Source organism: Simochromis diagramma, unplaced genomic scaffold (assembly GCF_900408965.1).
Source record: "Simochromis diagramma unplaced genomic scaffold, fSimDia1.1 OVJJ01000602.1, whole genome shotgun sequence".
NCBI classification, from domain to species: Eukaryota; Metazoa; Chordata; class Actinopteri; order Cichliformes; family Cichlidae; genus Simochromis; species Simochromis diagramma.
In genome coordinates this window covers 1,872,734-1,889,549 of record NW_024387040.1, presented here as the reverse complement: position 1 = coordinate 1,889,549, position 16,816 = coordinate 1,872,734, and the positions used below count along the sequence as shown (strand labels likewise).

Sequence of the window (16,816 nt, the reverse complement as noted above, 5' to 3'; positions counted from 1 at the left end):
TGGGAGTTGAGCTTGACTCCATCCTCAACCCGAAAAGGCCCCACAAGCTCATCTTTGATGATACCAGCCCAAACCAGTACTCCACCTCCACCTTGCTGGCGTCTGAGTCGGACTGGAGCTCTCTGCCCTTTACCAATCCAGCCACGGGCCCATCCATCTGGCCCATCAAGACTCACTCTCATTTCATCAGTCCATAAAACCTTAGAAAAATCAGTCTTGAGATATTTCTTTGCCCAGTCTTGACGTTTCAGCTTGTGTGTCTTGTTCAGTGGTGGTCGTCTTTCAGCCTTTCTTACCTTGGCCATGTCTCTGAGTATTGCACACCTTGTGCTTTTGGGCACTCCAGTGATGTTGCAGCTCTGAAATATGGCCAAACTGGTGGCAAGTGGCATCTTGGCAGCTGCACGCTTGACTTTTCTCAGTTCATGGGCAGTTATTTTGCGCCTTGGTTTTTCCACACGCTTCTTGCGACCCTGTTGACTATTTTGAATGAAACGCTTGATTGTTCGATGATCACGCTTCAGAAGCTTTGCAATTTTGAGACTGCTGCATCCCTCTGCAAGATATCTCACTATTTTTGACTTTTCTGAGCCTGTCAAGTCCTTCTTTTGACCCATTTTGCCAAAGGAAAGGACGTTGCCTAATAATTATGCGCACCTGATATAGGGTGTTGATGTCATTAGACCACACCCCTTCTCATTACAGAGATGCACATCACCTAATATGCTTAATTGGTAGTAGGCTTTCGAGCCTATACAGCTTGGAGTAAGACAACATGCATGAAGAGGATGATGTGGACAAAATACTCATTTGCCTAATAATTCTGCACTCCCTGTATATTTCAGGACTCTACATCAGTTGACATTTAACATGCAAACATTCTCAATATAATACACCAAATCACTGTCTATGTGTCTGCAAACACCTCTTGCAAGATGATCATTCACCAAGAAATCATTGTATTTGCAGCAAAATGTTATTTTTTAACCTATTTTAACCTATTTAACCTATTAACCTATTTAAACTGTAAATATAACAAATTAACTGGTCGCCTATTGAGCAGAGTCATGCTAACACTTGTTAAGAACCGGTAGTTTCTTGCTTGCTTAACAAATACATAGCTTTTGGTTTTGTGCTGTTACACAACTGCTCAATTATTATTATTTTATGAGATTGCTTTTTTTTTTTTTTTTTTAACTCATCGCTGTAAACTGTCCTTATTTTAAGTCAGGCAGGAAGTTGTACTTTAAAAACAATCTTTTATAAAATTTTCTATTTGCATTTTAAAGTCATTTAAAGTTAAAATCGACTTTTAGACAGTACTGGAAGTACTGCACATCTAAACAAGTATTGTCTAGGAGAAGTCTCCGGCTCTAAAGTGTTACTGAGTGACGGACTGGCAGCTCTTTTTCTTACAACTTAGAAAGAACGTGTCGAGATTACCGGATCACTACAAGTAAAATAAATATAGCCACGCTATTGCATGTAATAATCATTGCTACAAATGACAATACATCATTTTGAAACATTTTTCTGATGTTGGTAAGGCTTTTAGATTTATTGTAACCACATGTGTTTGTACGCTTAAATGGAGCGCAATATAGACAGAGCTGCAAAAAAACAACTGACAGACAGAAGTTACTGTTCTCAAATTTGTGTGAAGTCTGAAAATTATTCAGTGTCTGTGTGTGTGTGCACACACTTATACACAGATAATGACTGATAGCTTTACAGTCTGTCACCGGTCTTAAAGGAAAGTTTCTGTTTTTCAAGGAGTTGTCATTTGAAAAGTTTCTCAGCCTTTGCTCTCTGTCAGAGATAATGAGTCATTTACATTCCAATCATTTCTTGACGTGAAACATTGGCAGCAGGTGGTGGAGGTTATGAATAAAAGCAGTACCTTCAGTATAAGCGTCTTATTTACATCAGTGCAAATGCATCTGCGTTGTCGCTTTTTAAGAGCTAAGGGTGAGGAGAGTTAGACTCAGAATGTGAGAATAATCATTCTTCTCCTTTTATCTCGCTAATTGCGTCCAATTTAGCATACGTTTAAATGTGATTTACAGTATGTAGGTGTGATGTACATTGTTAAGTCCTTCACGTATTTTTAGAGGCCACGGTGCTGCTGATGTGTTAAAAGTTGTGCCATATGTAAAAGTAATGGAAGTCGGTTTTAGCACCTATTTCAAGTTGACACTGTTGCACATCTGTTGTATTTTTTGTCACAGTTCACTCAGTATGTGCATGTATGATGTGTGAAAATCAGTGCGTCTTTCCCCAGGAGTGTGAGTTTTTTTCCTTTTTTTTTATACCACAGCCAAACATCTTTTCAGCATTATTTAGTTAATAATGAAACACCGAGGAATGCAAAGTAATATTCAAACGCTAAATACCACTTTATTTAGACTAATGTCTTCTTTTCTAAGTTCACATTAAATCTGAAGTAAACTTTGGGGGGGTTCCGTGTTCCAAACACAACACAGAGTTATATCAAGCGTATGAAAAGTACTGGGTTGGGGGAATGGACACAGTTCTTGAAAAGAAAGCTTTAGAGACATAAAAATGCACGAGTGTTGCCCGTCTCTGTGGTGCAGGCTTTAGTTAGTTTTAAACAAGGTGAAAGTAAAACTTTGGCTGATCCTTTGAAGTTTTCCCTTGTGTGAACACGGCAGCCCTAAACAGAAAAGGGCTCTTAAAAAATAGGTTGCGTGTTAAATTTGAATAGAATAGAAGCAGAGAGAGAGAGAGAGAGAGCATACATTTGCAAATGGTTTGCATCTAATTTAGTGCAACTTGAATAATATTTTAAGAATGGCAAATAATCCCATCATTTGAGTGTTACTTAAAGCTAAAAAGATAAGTGCTCTTTCGCTGCCTTTCCCTTTTAAAGGGTCAAATAGCTTTAACCATAATGCTTTGCTGGCACTGTGGAACGCGCCGCTTGTAATGTTTTCATTGGGAGAAAGTGGTTTCTTTCTAAAAAATTTGGACCTTATTCAAACTTTGTACATTTCTGCAATGATTGAAGTAAATCCATTTATCAAAAAACCTTGGGAATGCTGATGTTGGCGTTCAAAGTACTTTGTTAAAAATAACACATTGTTAATGTTATATAAGTCCCTTTTTGTATAAATGTGTTTTTTGAAAAAAAACCCACAACACTTGACACATTTTGAAAGGAAACTTTTCGGGGATAAAAAGAGCGAGTGTGAATTACATTTATTAGAAGTGACAGTGGAAAGATGTCGCATGTGAGCTGGTTCCTAATGATAGCGTATCTAAATATACAAGCTCCTTAATTATTTTATTTTTCGCACTCATAATGGCACATTTCTTAATTATGGTAATGAGGCGTATGGAAAAAAAAATTAAAGTTATGGTAAAATAAAAATTGACTCAAGAAATCCTAAAGTGACTGTATCCAGGTTACTGATCCATAAGAGACTTGATCAACACTACATGTGTGTTTGTAAAGGTTTGAAGAGAATCTTGTTGCACCTTTAGAGGAAATTGTAGAAATATGCACCATTTATTTCAAACAAACTGGATAAATATGCATCTTTCTTTCTATAGCTCTCTTGAGGGCATGTGCTGATGGAGCTGCTAATCACCTTCATAACATCACAGCTGGGGATCGCGACAGGTGAGGCGACCTCGTGTCACATTTGCATTAGTTAATATGTGCTTTCTCTAAAGTGCCTTTGTTTTTGTGCTTACTTGTATGATTTGGAGAATTTTAATTACACAAAGGAATTGTTTAGATATTTTTCTCCAAGTGCTATGTTTTGGTTTCAGCAGCTGTACATCTGGTTTCTGTGACTTCTGTGCATGACTCTACCCCTGCTCTCCAGCTCAGATGTATGTGTGCCACATGTGTGTTTCTGACAGAGTATTTTAGGAGTGCATTCTGTTGCGGCATTTGTGTGCGCGTGTGCATGTGAGGCTAATGGAGGACTGCTGTCAGGTCAGAGATGGATCTGGGGATCGCTGGGTCCCTGAAGTGTTCAGGCTTTCACATTAACACCCAGCATGTGAGCACGAGCCTGTGTTTTGTAAGGGTGTGAATGGGATGTTGTGTGTGTTTGTCTGTCGACGTGCATGTTCTTTTTCTTCTTTCAATGTAACAAACTTTCAAGTTGTAGACATCTCTTTAATGTCTTTGAGGCCCATTAACTTCCTCACAAGAAAAACTTATATTAGTCCTTAAAAAGAGAAAATACATCAATCATTTTTTTTTTTTAAATTTTCAAGCTAAAATATTATTGCCTGAAAGTATGTAGTTATGCTGGGCATATTATTTATTTATCTTTATTTACTTTTGTTCGATCAAATATGAGTTAAAGCATGAGCTCATGAATTGTACACTTTTCAGCCACCCTTTTAGTTACACGTTATTAGTACCAGTTTGGATTATTTTTTGCTTTCAGAACTGAATGTTTCATCAGAAATTGAGACTCATGAGACCAGGAGATGTTTTTTCAATGTTCTGTTTATCTTTTTTGGTGAACCCATACAAGTTTTAGCCTCCGTTTCCTGTTCTTAGCTGACAGGAAGCATACCAGGTGAGGTCTTCTGCTGCTGTAGCCCATCTCCTTCATTGTTAGCTGTGTTGTGCATTCATAGAGGGTCTTCTGCATATCTTGTGACAAGTGGTCCCTACTTTAAGTTGATATCTAGGTAACATATTTATATTATTTTTTTTTCTTTTTCAGACCATTCCAGAGATATGTGCAGTGAAATATGTGTTAATCAGCACTTCCTAAAATACATGTTCAGAATCACTTGAGTGAAATAAAAGAAGAGTAAAAGTATAATCGGATTGATTAAAAATGTTAATTTATGGCCAGTGCACTGTTGCATGATCAGGACAAATGTAAGCAGAAAACTAATAAAATGTTATTTTCCAGCCACAGTAATAGCTAAAAAATTATAGTTACAAATGACTGCTGCAAATATGAAACAACAAAACTGCCATTTCAGTTCAGTGTTGTAACAAAGTGTTTTGAGCAAGACTGTTTCATCTGATCAATACTATAAACATGGTGAGTTAAGACCTGCATGCTGCAGGTTGACTGCAGTGCATTTTACCATATATTATGACAATGCTCAAACAGCAACTATCATTTCTAATAAGCTAGTAAGACTGTCTTTTGTGTGTTTTTTGCTCTGCTTTAGAAATAAAGCAAGCTATATATATAGATATATAGATCTATGTTGTGTGTCTGTCACATACGCCATGTGAGTCTTGATGGCAGAAGCATTGCACTTAGTTCTGTGTAGTTGTGTGACACAGCAGATTCATCATCTGACCCCTCAGCTCGAGCTCTGTCAGCAGGCTGTACAGTGGAGCTGTCAGCTATGCCCGCCTTTTAGCCTGAGTGCTCCAAACACTAACAGCATCTGTCCTCAAAAGTTATGCATTACACTGCTGGGAGAGTGCGGGAGAGGAGGGAAGAAAGGGAGGGGATGCTTATGGGTGTGGAAGTGTAAATCAATCACCAGCAAGTTAAGATGTATTTAACCCAACATTACCATAACTAATGGACTACAGAGAGGGATAGAAAAGGAGAAAGGGATAGAGAAATGCAGGTAATCAATCAAAGCCAAATTTTATGAGAGCATAACGGTGCTGGAACACAGACAAGAGCAGCAACTTTCCCATGAATCAAATATAATTCAGCAGTGTGAGGTATGAGGGAGATAAATAGGAAGAGAAAAGCAGAAGAAATGTATTGAAAACAAAGAGAAGTTGAAGATAAAGATGTAGTACATACAGAGGGCATGCTCGTCTATAGTAATGTGGGAGTGCACGTTGAGCTTTCCCCAAATTATGTGTAAACACATTATAGAATTTCTTTTCTTTTCTTTTTTAATATTCATTTACATACAGAGCAAATTGTACTCAAAAATAAAAAAGCTGTTAGTTCAGTGTTATAAACTCTCACTTGGAGATCAGCAGACTCATAAAATGATTAATCCCTTCAAATTCCTGCAAGTAATCCAGAAAAATTGCACTGCTTCACTATGGGGGCACATTCATACTCGTGCCCCCATAGTGAAGAACGATAGGACTAGGACTGCACAGTCGAATTTGAATCTTGATCATAATTTTGTTTTCCTACAATTAAATGAACATTATTAAGTAATATTAAAAAATGCCTGCTGAGCCAATTCAAATGCAAAGGAAAAGCAACCCTAAAACTATGCCTGATGATGTGCCTGCATGTGCCAGTCAAAACTGTGCACTGTAACTATGCCGCTTGATGTTTCCTGGATGAGTAACACTACATCATAAGACAAATCCATCCATTCATCAATCCATCCTCTTCCACTTATGCATTTCACAGTCGGGCATACAACAATCATCGATTTCAAAGTCTGTAACAGCAGAAGGTGAAGAGCTTTTTTTCTCAAAGCAAATACTTCCGATCAACCAAAGATATGTTATCCTCTCACGCAGTGATTTGCTCTAACTGGCAATACCTCCACTGTACAATATGCAAAACATCACATGGAAGGGAAAAACGGATCTTACAGATGTTGAATCCTTTTCTCTGGATTTTTTCTTCACATCCATTATGCAGGTACGAAGTGAAACACTTTCTATTTTGCTTCTAAGAGAGGGACTTAATAAACGGGAATGTAGAACAAGGTTAATGGGAAAGCTGAGGGATTTTTCTTTTTCTTTATTTTTTAGAGATGCACTGAATTTAGGTGAATTTGGAGGACCAATTTTATTTTGCTGTAGTAAGAATGTAGAACAACATGGATGTGAAAACAGCATTCAAATGAGAGTCCATTAAAAACAGTTTTGTCACTAAAATCAAGGTAAGGTTGTGAGAAATAGTAGTGATCTCAATATTGATTAAAATAATTGTGAGTATCCTTTTGGCCATAATTAGTGTCTGGTGGTGGGATGTCGGGGGTAAATCTTTGAGTTGCAGAATGGGGTTTTCATGGATTTTCTTGTCCTTCAGTTTGACCATATTTTCTGCTTTGTTTGCCAGTGAAGACAAGAGACATTCAAAATTGAAATTTTCCAGCAATGCAATTTTATTAATGCCTTCTTCAAAATGTGGACGATGTCAAACCATAAAAAGTGAAGTGAGACTTTGCAGGGTTTTTTCCACATATGTGGCTGTGACTATGATTTCCATCAAAGAATAATGAGAATAATGTTTCTGGTCAACCTTCACATTCTTCTGTACTGCCACAAGAGCAGAGTGGGTGGACGGCCTCCTACAGTTAAAAGAAAGGCGCCACGTAATCTTCTGTCAAAACAGGCTTAATGGTAGACATTAGGGATGTAGAGAGGAGGGGGTGCTTCAGGCTAAGGCTCTCTGCCTCTCATGATGAGTCAAACGACAATGATTCTACTCGGTGAGAGAAGGCAAATGGTGCATATTTTTGATTTCTCCATGAAGCATGCATCTATATCTATATCTATATATATATATTTCAATCTTATTTTAAAGTGTTCACTCAGAGCTTATGTAAGACATAGAAACATTCTAATATCATGCATTATTGATTTTCTATTAGCCGGTTTCCAGCTGAAGTTTATATATTTCTCTAACTCTGTTTTCAAACCTAAATACATTTCTTTCTGATGTGCACGCCCTGAATCATACTATTTAACCAACTGCTAATTTCTTAGAAATTTGGGTCAGCTGTTTGTTCTTTTCTTGGTATTGCATCTCCAATTCTCCTTTTACATATTTAAATGCAGCATGCTTAGATCTCCTAAATATTCCTGACAGTGTTGTTTATGCATACGTGCTTTTTACTCTGTCCATGTTACGTTTTTAAGTTGTCCTCTATCTTGCTCCACCTTAGGTTGGGATTAATAATAATAATAATAATGGATTGGATTTATATAGCGCTTTTCAAGGCACCCAAAGCGCTTTACAATGCCACTATTCATTCACTCTCGCATTCACACACTGGTGGAGGCAAACTACGGTTGTAGCCACAGCTGCTCTGGGGCAGACTGACAGAAGCGAGGCTGCCATATCGCGCCATCGGCACCTCTGGCCAACAGCAGTAGGCGGTAGGGTAAAGTGTCTTGCCCAAGGACACAACGACCAGGACAGAGAGCCCGGGGATCGAACCGGCGACCTTCCGGTTACAGATACGCTTCCTAACCCCCTGAGCCACGGGACGACCGTGATTATACTCTCAAAGTCTCTTAGTCTGTTGGGGTCCACTCCTGAGAATGTAGTTTAAAAATAATCTTGTTTATTGTAACAACAAGTTGTGGATTACTGCTATGCGCTCAGCCCTGCTCTGCTTAAATCAAAAGAACCTTCTGTATTAGTACCTAGTTGGATCAACTCGCCATGGATCACCACGACTTCACAGGGTTTACTGCCTAATGTACATTGTTGTCGTCCCGTGATGTAATTAGTATGTAAAACAAACCCTACAACAAAGGTAGATGTCAAGGCAACGCAATACCTGGTGCTAGGTCTCTGGTTTTCATAAACGAGACGCTCTCATGACTCATCGAGTAACCCTACTGACCAGCCAATTGGTGGCGTGCAGTCTGACGTCACATTTTAGTACCTGCTTGGATCACTTGTAAGCAAGTAGGTACTGAAAAAGTACCTGGTACCAGGTTCTATTACCTAAGGGAAAACCCTGAAAACCATGGCTAGTTAAATATATACATACTATATATAAGGAATATATATTCATATATATAAGGAAACACTGCACTTACTTATAAGGCAGTGCTGTGTAGACAGCTGTAATAAGTTACAAAAAAGTCAGGACAGTGTGTATAATGTGAATAAAAACAGAATGCAACGATTTGCAAATCTCATACACCTGTATTTTATTCACAGTACAGTGGAAAAAACTCAATGTAAAGCAAAGGCGGAAAAACAGGAAAAAAGGTCATTTTCTACTATGAAGCCATGCTATTGTAATAAATGCAGGTTTCTATGTATGTGGTTTAGTGTTGTCTTTCTGAAAGTTTTTTCAGGCAAGAATTTGCCTCAAAAAACATGTCATCTAGTATATGTTGCTATATGTACCTTTCAGCATTGATGGTGCCAATTTCATAGGCAGTAATGCACCCAGATACCATCAGAGATGCATGCTTTTTTTTAACTGAGGACTGATATTGTAAAAAAAACCTGATGGTCCCTCTCCTCTTTAATCTGGTGGACGCAGTTTTCCAAAAGAAAAAAATCAAATTTTTATTAATCTGATCACAGAACAGTTTCTGCTTTGCCTCAGTCCATTTTACATGAGCTTTCTCCAAGTGAAGCTAGAACTTTAGGCTACACTTGTAGATGTCATGGCAAACAGTGATTCACAGACAATGACTTCTGAGCCCATGCAGTTATTTCCAGGACATAACTATGCCTGTTTTTTATATTATTATCCTATTGATTATTGGTCTTGTCCACTGCACAGAGATTTCTCCAGATTCTTTTAATTCTGTACTGTAGATGAAATATTCACTTCACAATTTTACAGTGACCAACAATTTTTATTTTTTCCTGCGATTTTTCTTTCTAAGAAGCTCTGCCTCTCTAAAATGCTCTTTTTATACCCAGTAATGTTACTCACCTGTTGCCAATTAATGTAATTAGATGCTAAATGTTCAAAGTGTCCCTCCAGCCGTTTCTTTTTAGTACCACTTACTTTTCCAGCCTTCCACAGATGTGCTGCAGCCATCAAATTCAAAATGAGATAATATTTTTCCCTCCAGTTTGGAATTGGGATTGTGCAATTAAAATATCGATCACAATAGTTATAATATTTGAGGCTTTAGTTATATCATCCTGCATTATGATATTGTGTACTATAATATTGTTAATGATATTGTTAATTGTCTTTGGGCACTAACACTAACTATTAAGCTTCTGACTTCATGTAAATAAACTTCATGGGTATTCATGGGTTTTTTGCCTTTCCATCAGGTCTGACACTGATGGTTGGATTTTCTTGCATAATAATAAATAATAAATAAATAAATTGCCTCTTTCAAATAAATTGACTTTGTTTATAATGTCTGCATCAAATCTAACACTGTGTGACAGGATGATGTCAAGAGCTGGATGAACAGCTTGAGGAGTATGGCTAAATGTGGATGGAGGTAATTGAACACAAGCAGTTTATAACATTTGCAGCTAGTGGTGTATGTGATGTTAATAAAATATGAGGACATGTGCTTGTGTTATTGTGTCTCTGTTTGACTAGTCTGTATGTAAAAGGGAATTTTATAGCGTAGTTATATCACCATATCAAGGTCTATTCATTTTGGTTTGTTGAAGATAATGCTGTCCGCCTCAGCAAATGAAGTTGTCAAAAGCAGAAGTACTTTTTTATAAGCCTGAGTGTTGGATAGATATCTTTGACAGCCTCTCTTTTTATTTCTCTCATTTTCATATATTCTACATTCCACTGATGCCTCGCGATTTTTATTCTTTATGTGTGCCTGACAGGAAAGTACCTGCATGTGTGATGTAGACAGAACCACATGTTGGTTGAATTCTAATACAGATGTGATCAGAAAGGATTTAAAAGACAAATATGTTGATATTATATAGTCCCTTTACTGTTTTTTTAATGTAGGTTGTATTCATACATTTGGAAACTGTTTAGTTGAGTTTCAGGTATTCTGTGACCAAATCAGGGTCAAATGCCAGCAATTTATTTAGCAGGACTACGTATAACTCGTAACGCAAAACTGGCTCTGTCTTCACCTGCGATTCTGCTACACTCCTGATGGAGTTTGTCTATTTCAGACTGATTGAAAATCCTCCCCAGTCTTTATTGCTCTGTGTTGGAAATTGACATGCTGAGTCGAGTTGATGAGCACAGGGAACTGGGCTTTGCCTTTTAATATGAGAGCGTTGCACTTCTGTTTCTACATAATGCGGTGTGCTACATTTTGTTAAGTTTATTGTATTAGAATTGTAGCAATTAAGGATAATTAAAATTACAACTGTCCTTTTTTATAGTACAGCTAGTAGCCCTAAGAGTAATACAGAGAGTTAATAAACCTAGAAGATGTGGTTTGGGTATGACAGGTATGTGGTTATTAGAAGCCTGAAGATATTTAACTTGTTAACTTTGGGATCAGACACAATTGAATCACATAAAGAAATCTAATTTTACAGATGTGTACACATGTATGCTTTTCAGCATCATGACACGTCGAGACAGGAGGGTTTGCGGTGTGTCGATATAGACACGCGTAGACGTGTTAGACACACGTGTACACCAACATGCAAGTAAGATCACACTCATGTGCTTTGAGGTTTTGATAATTAGAATCTTTGCTGCAGTGGGATAATAAGAACTCTATTAACACTGATTGATTTTTTTAAGGCCTGTGCTTTCATAACTACCCATTATGAAACCAGATAGTTATCGACCACATAAAGATGAATTATGCAACTGATCTTTGCTAACTAATAATTTATATCTTCTCATTAACCCATCTTTGTTTATGCACTTAGGTATATACACAAGAAACTAGTTTATGATGATTTAAACTTTGTGACATGGTGCATTATCCTGCCGGAAGCAGCCATCAAAAGATGTGGTCATAAAGGGATGAACGTAGTCAGCATCAGTACTATTGTAGGTAGTATAATGTATTTATAGGTAGGTTGTGGTATTTAAAAGATGCTCAGCTATGTTCAGTTGATATTAAGAGGCCCAACTGTGCCAAGAAAATTTTCCACCACGCCATTATACCACCAGCACCCTGAGACTTTGGTACAAGGCAGGATGGATCCATGCTTTATGTTGTTCACATCGAATTCTGACCCTGTAATCCAAATGTTGCAAAAGAAACAGTCTCATCAGATCAGGTAACATTTTTATGATCTTCTGTTTTCTAGTTTCCAGTTTCGAGCTCATGCAAACTGTAAGGTGCCCCTCCTGCTAGCTTTTAGCTGACAGGCGTGGCACCTGGTATGGTCTTCTGCTACTATTGCCCATCTGCTTCAAGGTTTAACATGTGTTCAGAGATGCTCTTCTGTATACCTTGCCTTCCTAGGTTGTTGCTTTTCTGTCGCCACAAGGCAGTGCATCTTAACAAATATTATAAGATATTATATCATATCATATAGTAAAAATAGCCTTTCAGCAGTCTGGTTAAGGTAATTAAAACAATACAAAAAACCTGTTGTCATATTTAAAAGCAGCTAAAAGCACCGTGCCTATATCGTCCACTATCTGTCCCTCCTATCTTCTAAGCAAAGAGTCATTTTTGAGGTTCAATTTTAACACTTGACCAAAAAATGTCATGTGATTTGTTGTCAAATGTTTTTTGTCATGTGTCCACATTTGTATGCAAGTGTGTGTGTGTAAGAGAGTGTACTGTTCACATCAGCTATTGTGAGTCTATCTAGTGCTATGCATGTCATACTGCTTTGGTTTTGGTTGTTTATGTATACGGCATGTAATGATGTCATCCAAAGCAATTCCTCCACCTCTTCATCATCTCTTCTACTCTGATTGGGAGATGCGATGGATGAGAGGAGTAATCAGAGCCACATCTCCTCAAGTGATGAAAAGGACCTGAAAAAGGGAGAAGAGTGTTTATCATGTTGTGATTCACGAGAGGGTGAAAGCTACAAGAAAATAAAAGAACATATACAACATTTGGTTGTAATTAAGTGGTCATATGGAAGCAGTGAGACCCAGTTTGAAGAAAACAAAGACAGAAAAAGAAAGGTGGAAAATATAACACATCTATCCAAAAAGAAGGTGCTTCTTCTGTCCTTAGATGTTGATTCTAAGGACAGTGTTTAGATTGAAGAGTCGCTTTAATTATGTGGAAAAGTTAGAACTGCAGTGCAAAAGTGTGAGATGATTTGAAGAGACCATAAAAGAGAAGAGCATTATGTGAGAACTTGTTCATGATAAAAAACAGGCAGACGATGCAGAGAGAGAGGGACGCACAAGCTGCCTGACAGACAAAGAGATACACACATACAAAGACAGGCACACAAACACAGGCAAAGGTCACACAGCCAGTCCTGCCACTCGGTGCTCAGACAAACTGGTGGTAAAATGCTCTATTTCCCATCCAAATTAAAGTGTCAGTTAACATTAATGTGGAAGTGAAGACTGTCAGGCGCACAACATGCAGACACACAAACACGCAAACAGCATTTACCCTCATGTGCACAGACACAAATACAGAATTTAGAATCTTGGCTGGTCAATTACTCTCCGCCGATGGTGTCATGCACACAGGTCACAAAGGAATGTGCGTGTGGTTGTGTGTGCATGTGTGTGTATGCGTTTGTGTAAAGCTCTGATCAGACCCAGTGTCACAGCTCATTCCATCTGTCACATGAAGGTTATTTCTGAATGAAGATGCAATTGTGGTGTTCTGTATAATAAGAAGGAGGCGAAATAGCCTTTGGTTGTGTGTACCTGCATATTTGCTGCTATTTATGCACATTTTGTGTGTTTATCTCAAGATGAAAAATTTGTTCCTTGATCATATTTTTTTGTCTTATTCAGTTGGAATTGTGCGTTTGTCTTTAAATCTGTGTGTGTGTGTGTGTGTGCGTGTGTGCGTGTACGTGCGCACGTGCACATGTATGTGGCAGCAGATTGCAAACATTTCCTGTGTTTGTCTTCCTGTATCTTGTTGGTGTAAATGGGAATCCTGAGGAGGGAGGGAATAATCCTTATGTATCTCTTTCTTCAACCAACTGGAACATCGCTCTCGCCTCTTGCTAGAGGAGCACACGCACACAAACAAACACAAACACGCTACCCAACCAACCATGAAATCGTAATGTCAGACCTGTTAATGCCTCTAGATAGCAGCCACTGCATCCCTGCGTGGCTTTGCCCGATACACATAAACACACACATACACACAAATGAATAAACAGAGAGCTATCTGTTACTCTCCGGCAGGAATCTTCTATTCAGTAGTGGCTGGTTGTTAATTCCTACACTCTGGGCATTGCAGGTTGCCACAGAAAACAGTTCAGTTCGTATGAATGAAATACATATAAAAGTTTACTTTGAGCACGCTCGTATTTCCCCAAAACTCCTGACCAGTTTTATTTGCACTAATCATTTTAATTACATGCATCAACATGCTATTTCTGCATCCTGTTAGTTCAGAGTTATTGTGCCTGTTTGTGCATTTGTGACATGTATCCACATTTATAAGCGGCTATATAGAAAGTGCTCTTCTTTAACCAAACCATAAACTTTCAAGATTAAAATTGGCAAAAGTAGCTCAGGTTTATTTTCATTCATTTTACATTTGTTTCATGCATAATAAATGCAGAATAATAAGCTGTCAGCATTAATACAAGTTGGAAGTCGAGGTGATTATTCTTCAAGCTTAATTGAAAAATTTTAAAACGAAGCTTAACTTATGGTTCAATTCATTCATTCAGTGCTTTTTTTGTTGATACTTTCCTTTAAAGATAGAAACTCAACTAGACTTAAATGATTTGCAAGGGAAGTTTAGTTGAAAGCAACTATCGTGCAATTTATTTGTGTGCTCTGTCAGATTCCTATCATTAGTCCACATACCTTTCTAAAACATAACTGATGTCAGTTCAGAGCAACATAGTCTTTACTTGATCCTATGTGTCAAAACATCCAATCACACTGTGACCTCTGTTTATTAAAACTGATGCACAGTTCTAATGGAGAATCTACTCATTCCGTGTGCTGGAATATTTCAAGATCTGAACACCATGTACATGATGCTCTGTTTGCTTGCGCGTGTGAGAAGGACACCAACTCAGTGATCTGTTTATTAGATGTGACTAATGAGTAATTTGCATCCAATCTGTTGTTGATGCGTTTGCATTTATGCACCTAACTATCACAGTATCAACATGAACTTTTGCTTCTGTATTCTGCCACGTTTGTTTGGGTGTACTTTCCCATCAATCTATGTATATCTTCTGTCAGCCGTGTGTGTGTGTGACAGGGCCAGGCTCGGTGCCACAGAGATTCACCCTGTCAGTTTCCATGTCTCTTCGTCTGTCCCGGCGGCGTCACTCTTCTCCCTCGCTGCACAGATCAAAGAGCTGACACATGCCCCAGTGTCCTTTCTCTTTTCCATCTCTAACTCTCACTTCTTGGCTCTGTCATTCTTGCAATCTTAACCCGCTGTCTTTTTCACTAACCCCCATCTTTCTGTCCTTGTATCCAGCTTTCTCCCCGACTATATCAGTGGGGATTTTGATTCCATTACAGCAGAGGTCAAAGCTTTCTATGCAGACAAGGTAAGTGGAACAAAACTTGCACACACTCTTATACCTACAGGTGTTCATACAGAAGCAGTAGGATTGTAGGGAGAGTCCATAACACATGTTGTAGCATCTGGATGTACAAAGAAAAAAAGGTAGTTGCTTAGAAATTATAGTGGATTAGTCCAAGAAACAAAGGGTAGCATAGTTCAACATCTGGAGCAGCTGGTTTGTCTAAAAAGCCTAGTAAGGTAATTTGTATATGGTAAATGTTAAATGCATTTTTCTTCTTACTGACCACTCAAATCCACCACACCCAGCCATTAACACACAGGGAGACATTCAGCAGTTTATTCTGTATTTTAAGCATTGTATCTGTCACTTCTGAAAACAGGCTTGTAGAAGTGAAGATAGAAAGAAATTTATCACTCTGTGAAAAACACGAATGTTCTTAAGAGTAAGAAAAAGAGAAACAAAATCATCTTTCAAGAGTAATGCAAAATTACATAGGCTGTGAAGATCCTCAGCTTAACTACATGATAGTAATCGATTCAGAGAATCTTGAGATCATGCAGGAGACGAGGTCACTGAATGGCTGCGCTTTTGGGCCTGGCATTAGATGTGACAGACGTGATTCTGCAGTGAAAATATCCGATAGGGTTCAGGAACAGCTTCAAAGCCAATTTTCACTGAACACAGTTCGTGCCTGCATCAGATAAACTGAGGCAAAGTGGAAAACCATCCTGTCACCTGGCAAGTCAAAATTTAGAATTCTGCTTGTGCCCCCTGGGCTAAAGAGAGGATCAACCTCCTGGCTTAGTGCACAGCTGAAAGTCTACTCTCTGTGATGATATAGGTGTGCACGACACAGGTGACCTACATTTGAAGGAAAATGTAATCATTTCTATGAGCACTTGCCTCTTAGCATTTATAAATACAAATTTATCTTTGGGTTGAATCTCACACACTCGCATTTACTAAATATTTTCGGAGTCATACATCACATCCCACACAAATGTTTTCAAAATTAACCAGTAGGTGTTCCACACCTCTTGCCCAGTCTCAGTAGCGATAGTCTCCAGTCCCTTCACGACCCTGAATTTGATAACGTTTGGGTCACACAAGCTTGGAGAATGATTTCAGCAATGTCCTGTCTCATGGGAAAAATGTGTGTTCCCTGAATGCTTGGAAAGTGACTCTTGGAGATTGTCGACTGTTGCTAGTTGAAATCAGTTGCAAATAGGGTGCTTGTATTTGTTTGGGTCGCTAGCACAATGCCACGGTTAGCCGTAGTCTGCATGGAAAAATGCCAACTGCCAATGCCAAATACTTAAAACTTAGCACTGAGCAATAGTGAAACTCGAAGAAATGCAACACAAACGTGAAATAGAGCCCGTTTGCCTTCAGAGTAAATATTAGATCTTTTGAAACATGTTGGTTTCAGCAGTAAGAAAAACAATCTAAACTACCAGTTTGCAGTCTTCACAGTTTCACAACCACCTAGCGAATAGTTGCCAAATGTTTGCAGACACATTGGCATCTTTCCAACAGGCTACAGCTGTGCAGCTGGGCAATCTGTTACAGACCTAAACAATCACAGGGAGGTTTTT

The 16,816-nt window shown here is 38.4% G+C and overlaps 1 protein-coding gene across 4 annotated transcripts in view; it reads left to right on the top strand.

Annotated features, from left to right (window-relative positions):
- tpk1 (thiamin pyrophosphokinase 1) overlaps positions 1-16,816 on the top strand; it is an 80,885-nt gene that overhangs the window by 18,843 nt on the left and 45,226 nt on the right. For all 4 annotated transcript variants that reach the window (XM_040044324.1, XM_040044325.1, XM_040044323.1 and 1 more), the window contains exons 4-5: positions 3,574-3,643; positions 15,170-15,242. In XM_040044324.1, coding sequence (XP_039900258.1) covers positions 3,574-3,643; positions 15,170-15,242 — 143 coding nt within the window. The remainder of the gene's footprint in view (positions 1-3,573; positions 3,644-15,169; positions 15,243-16,816) is intronic.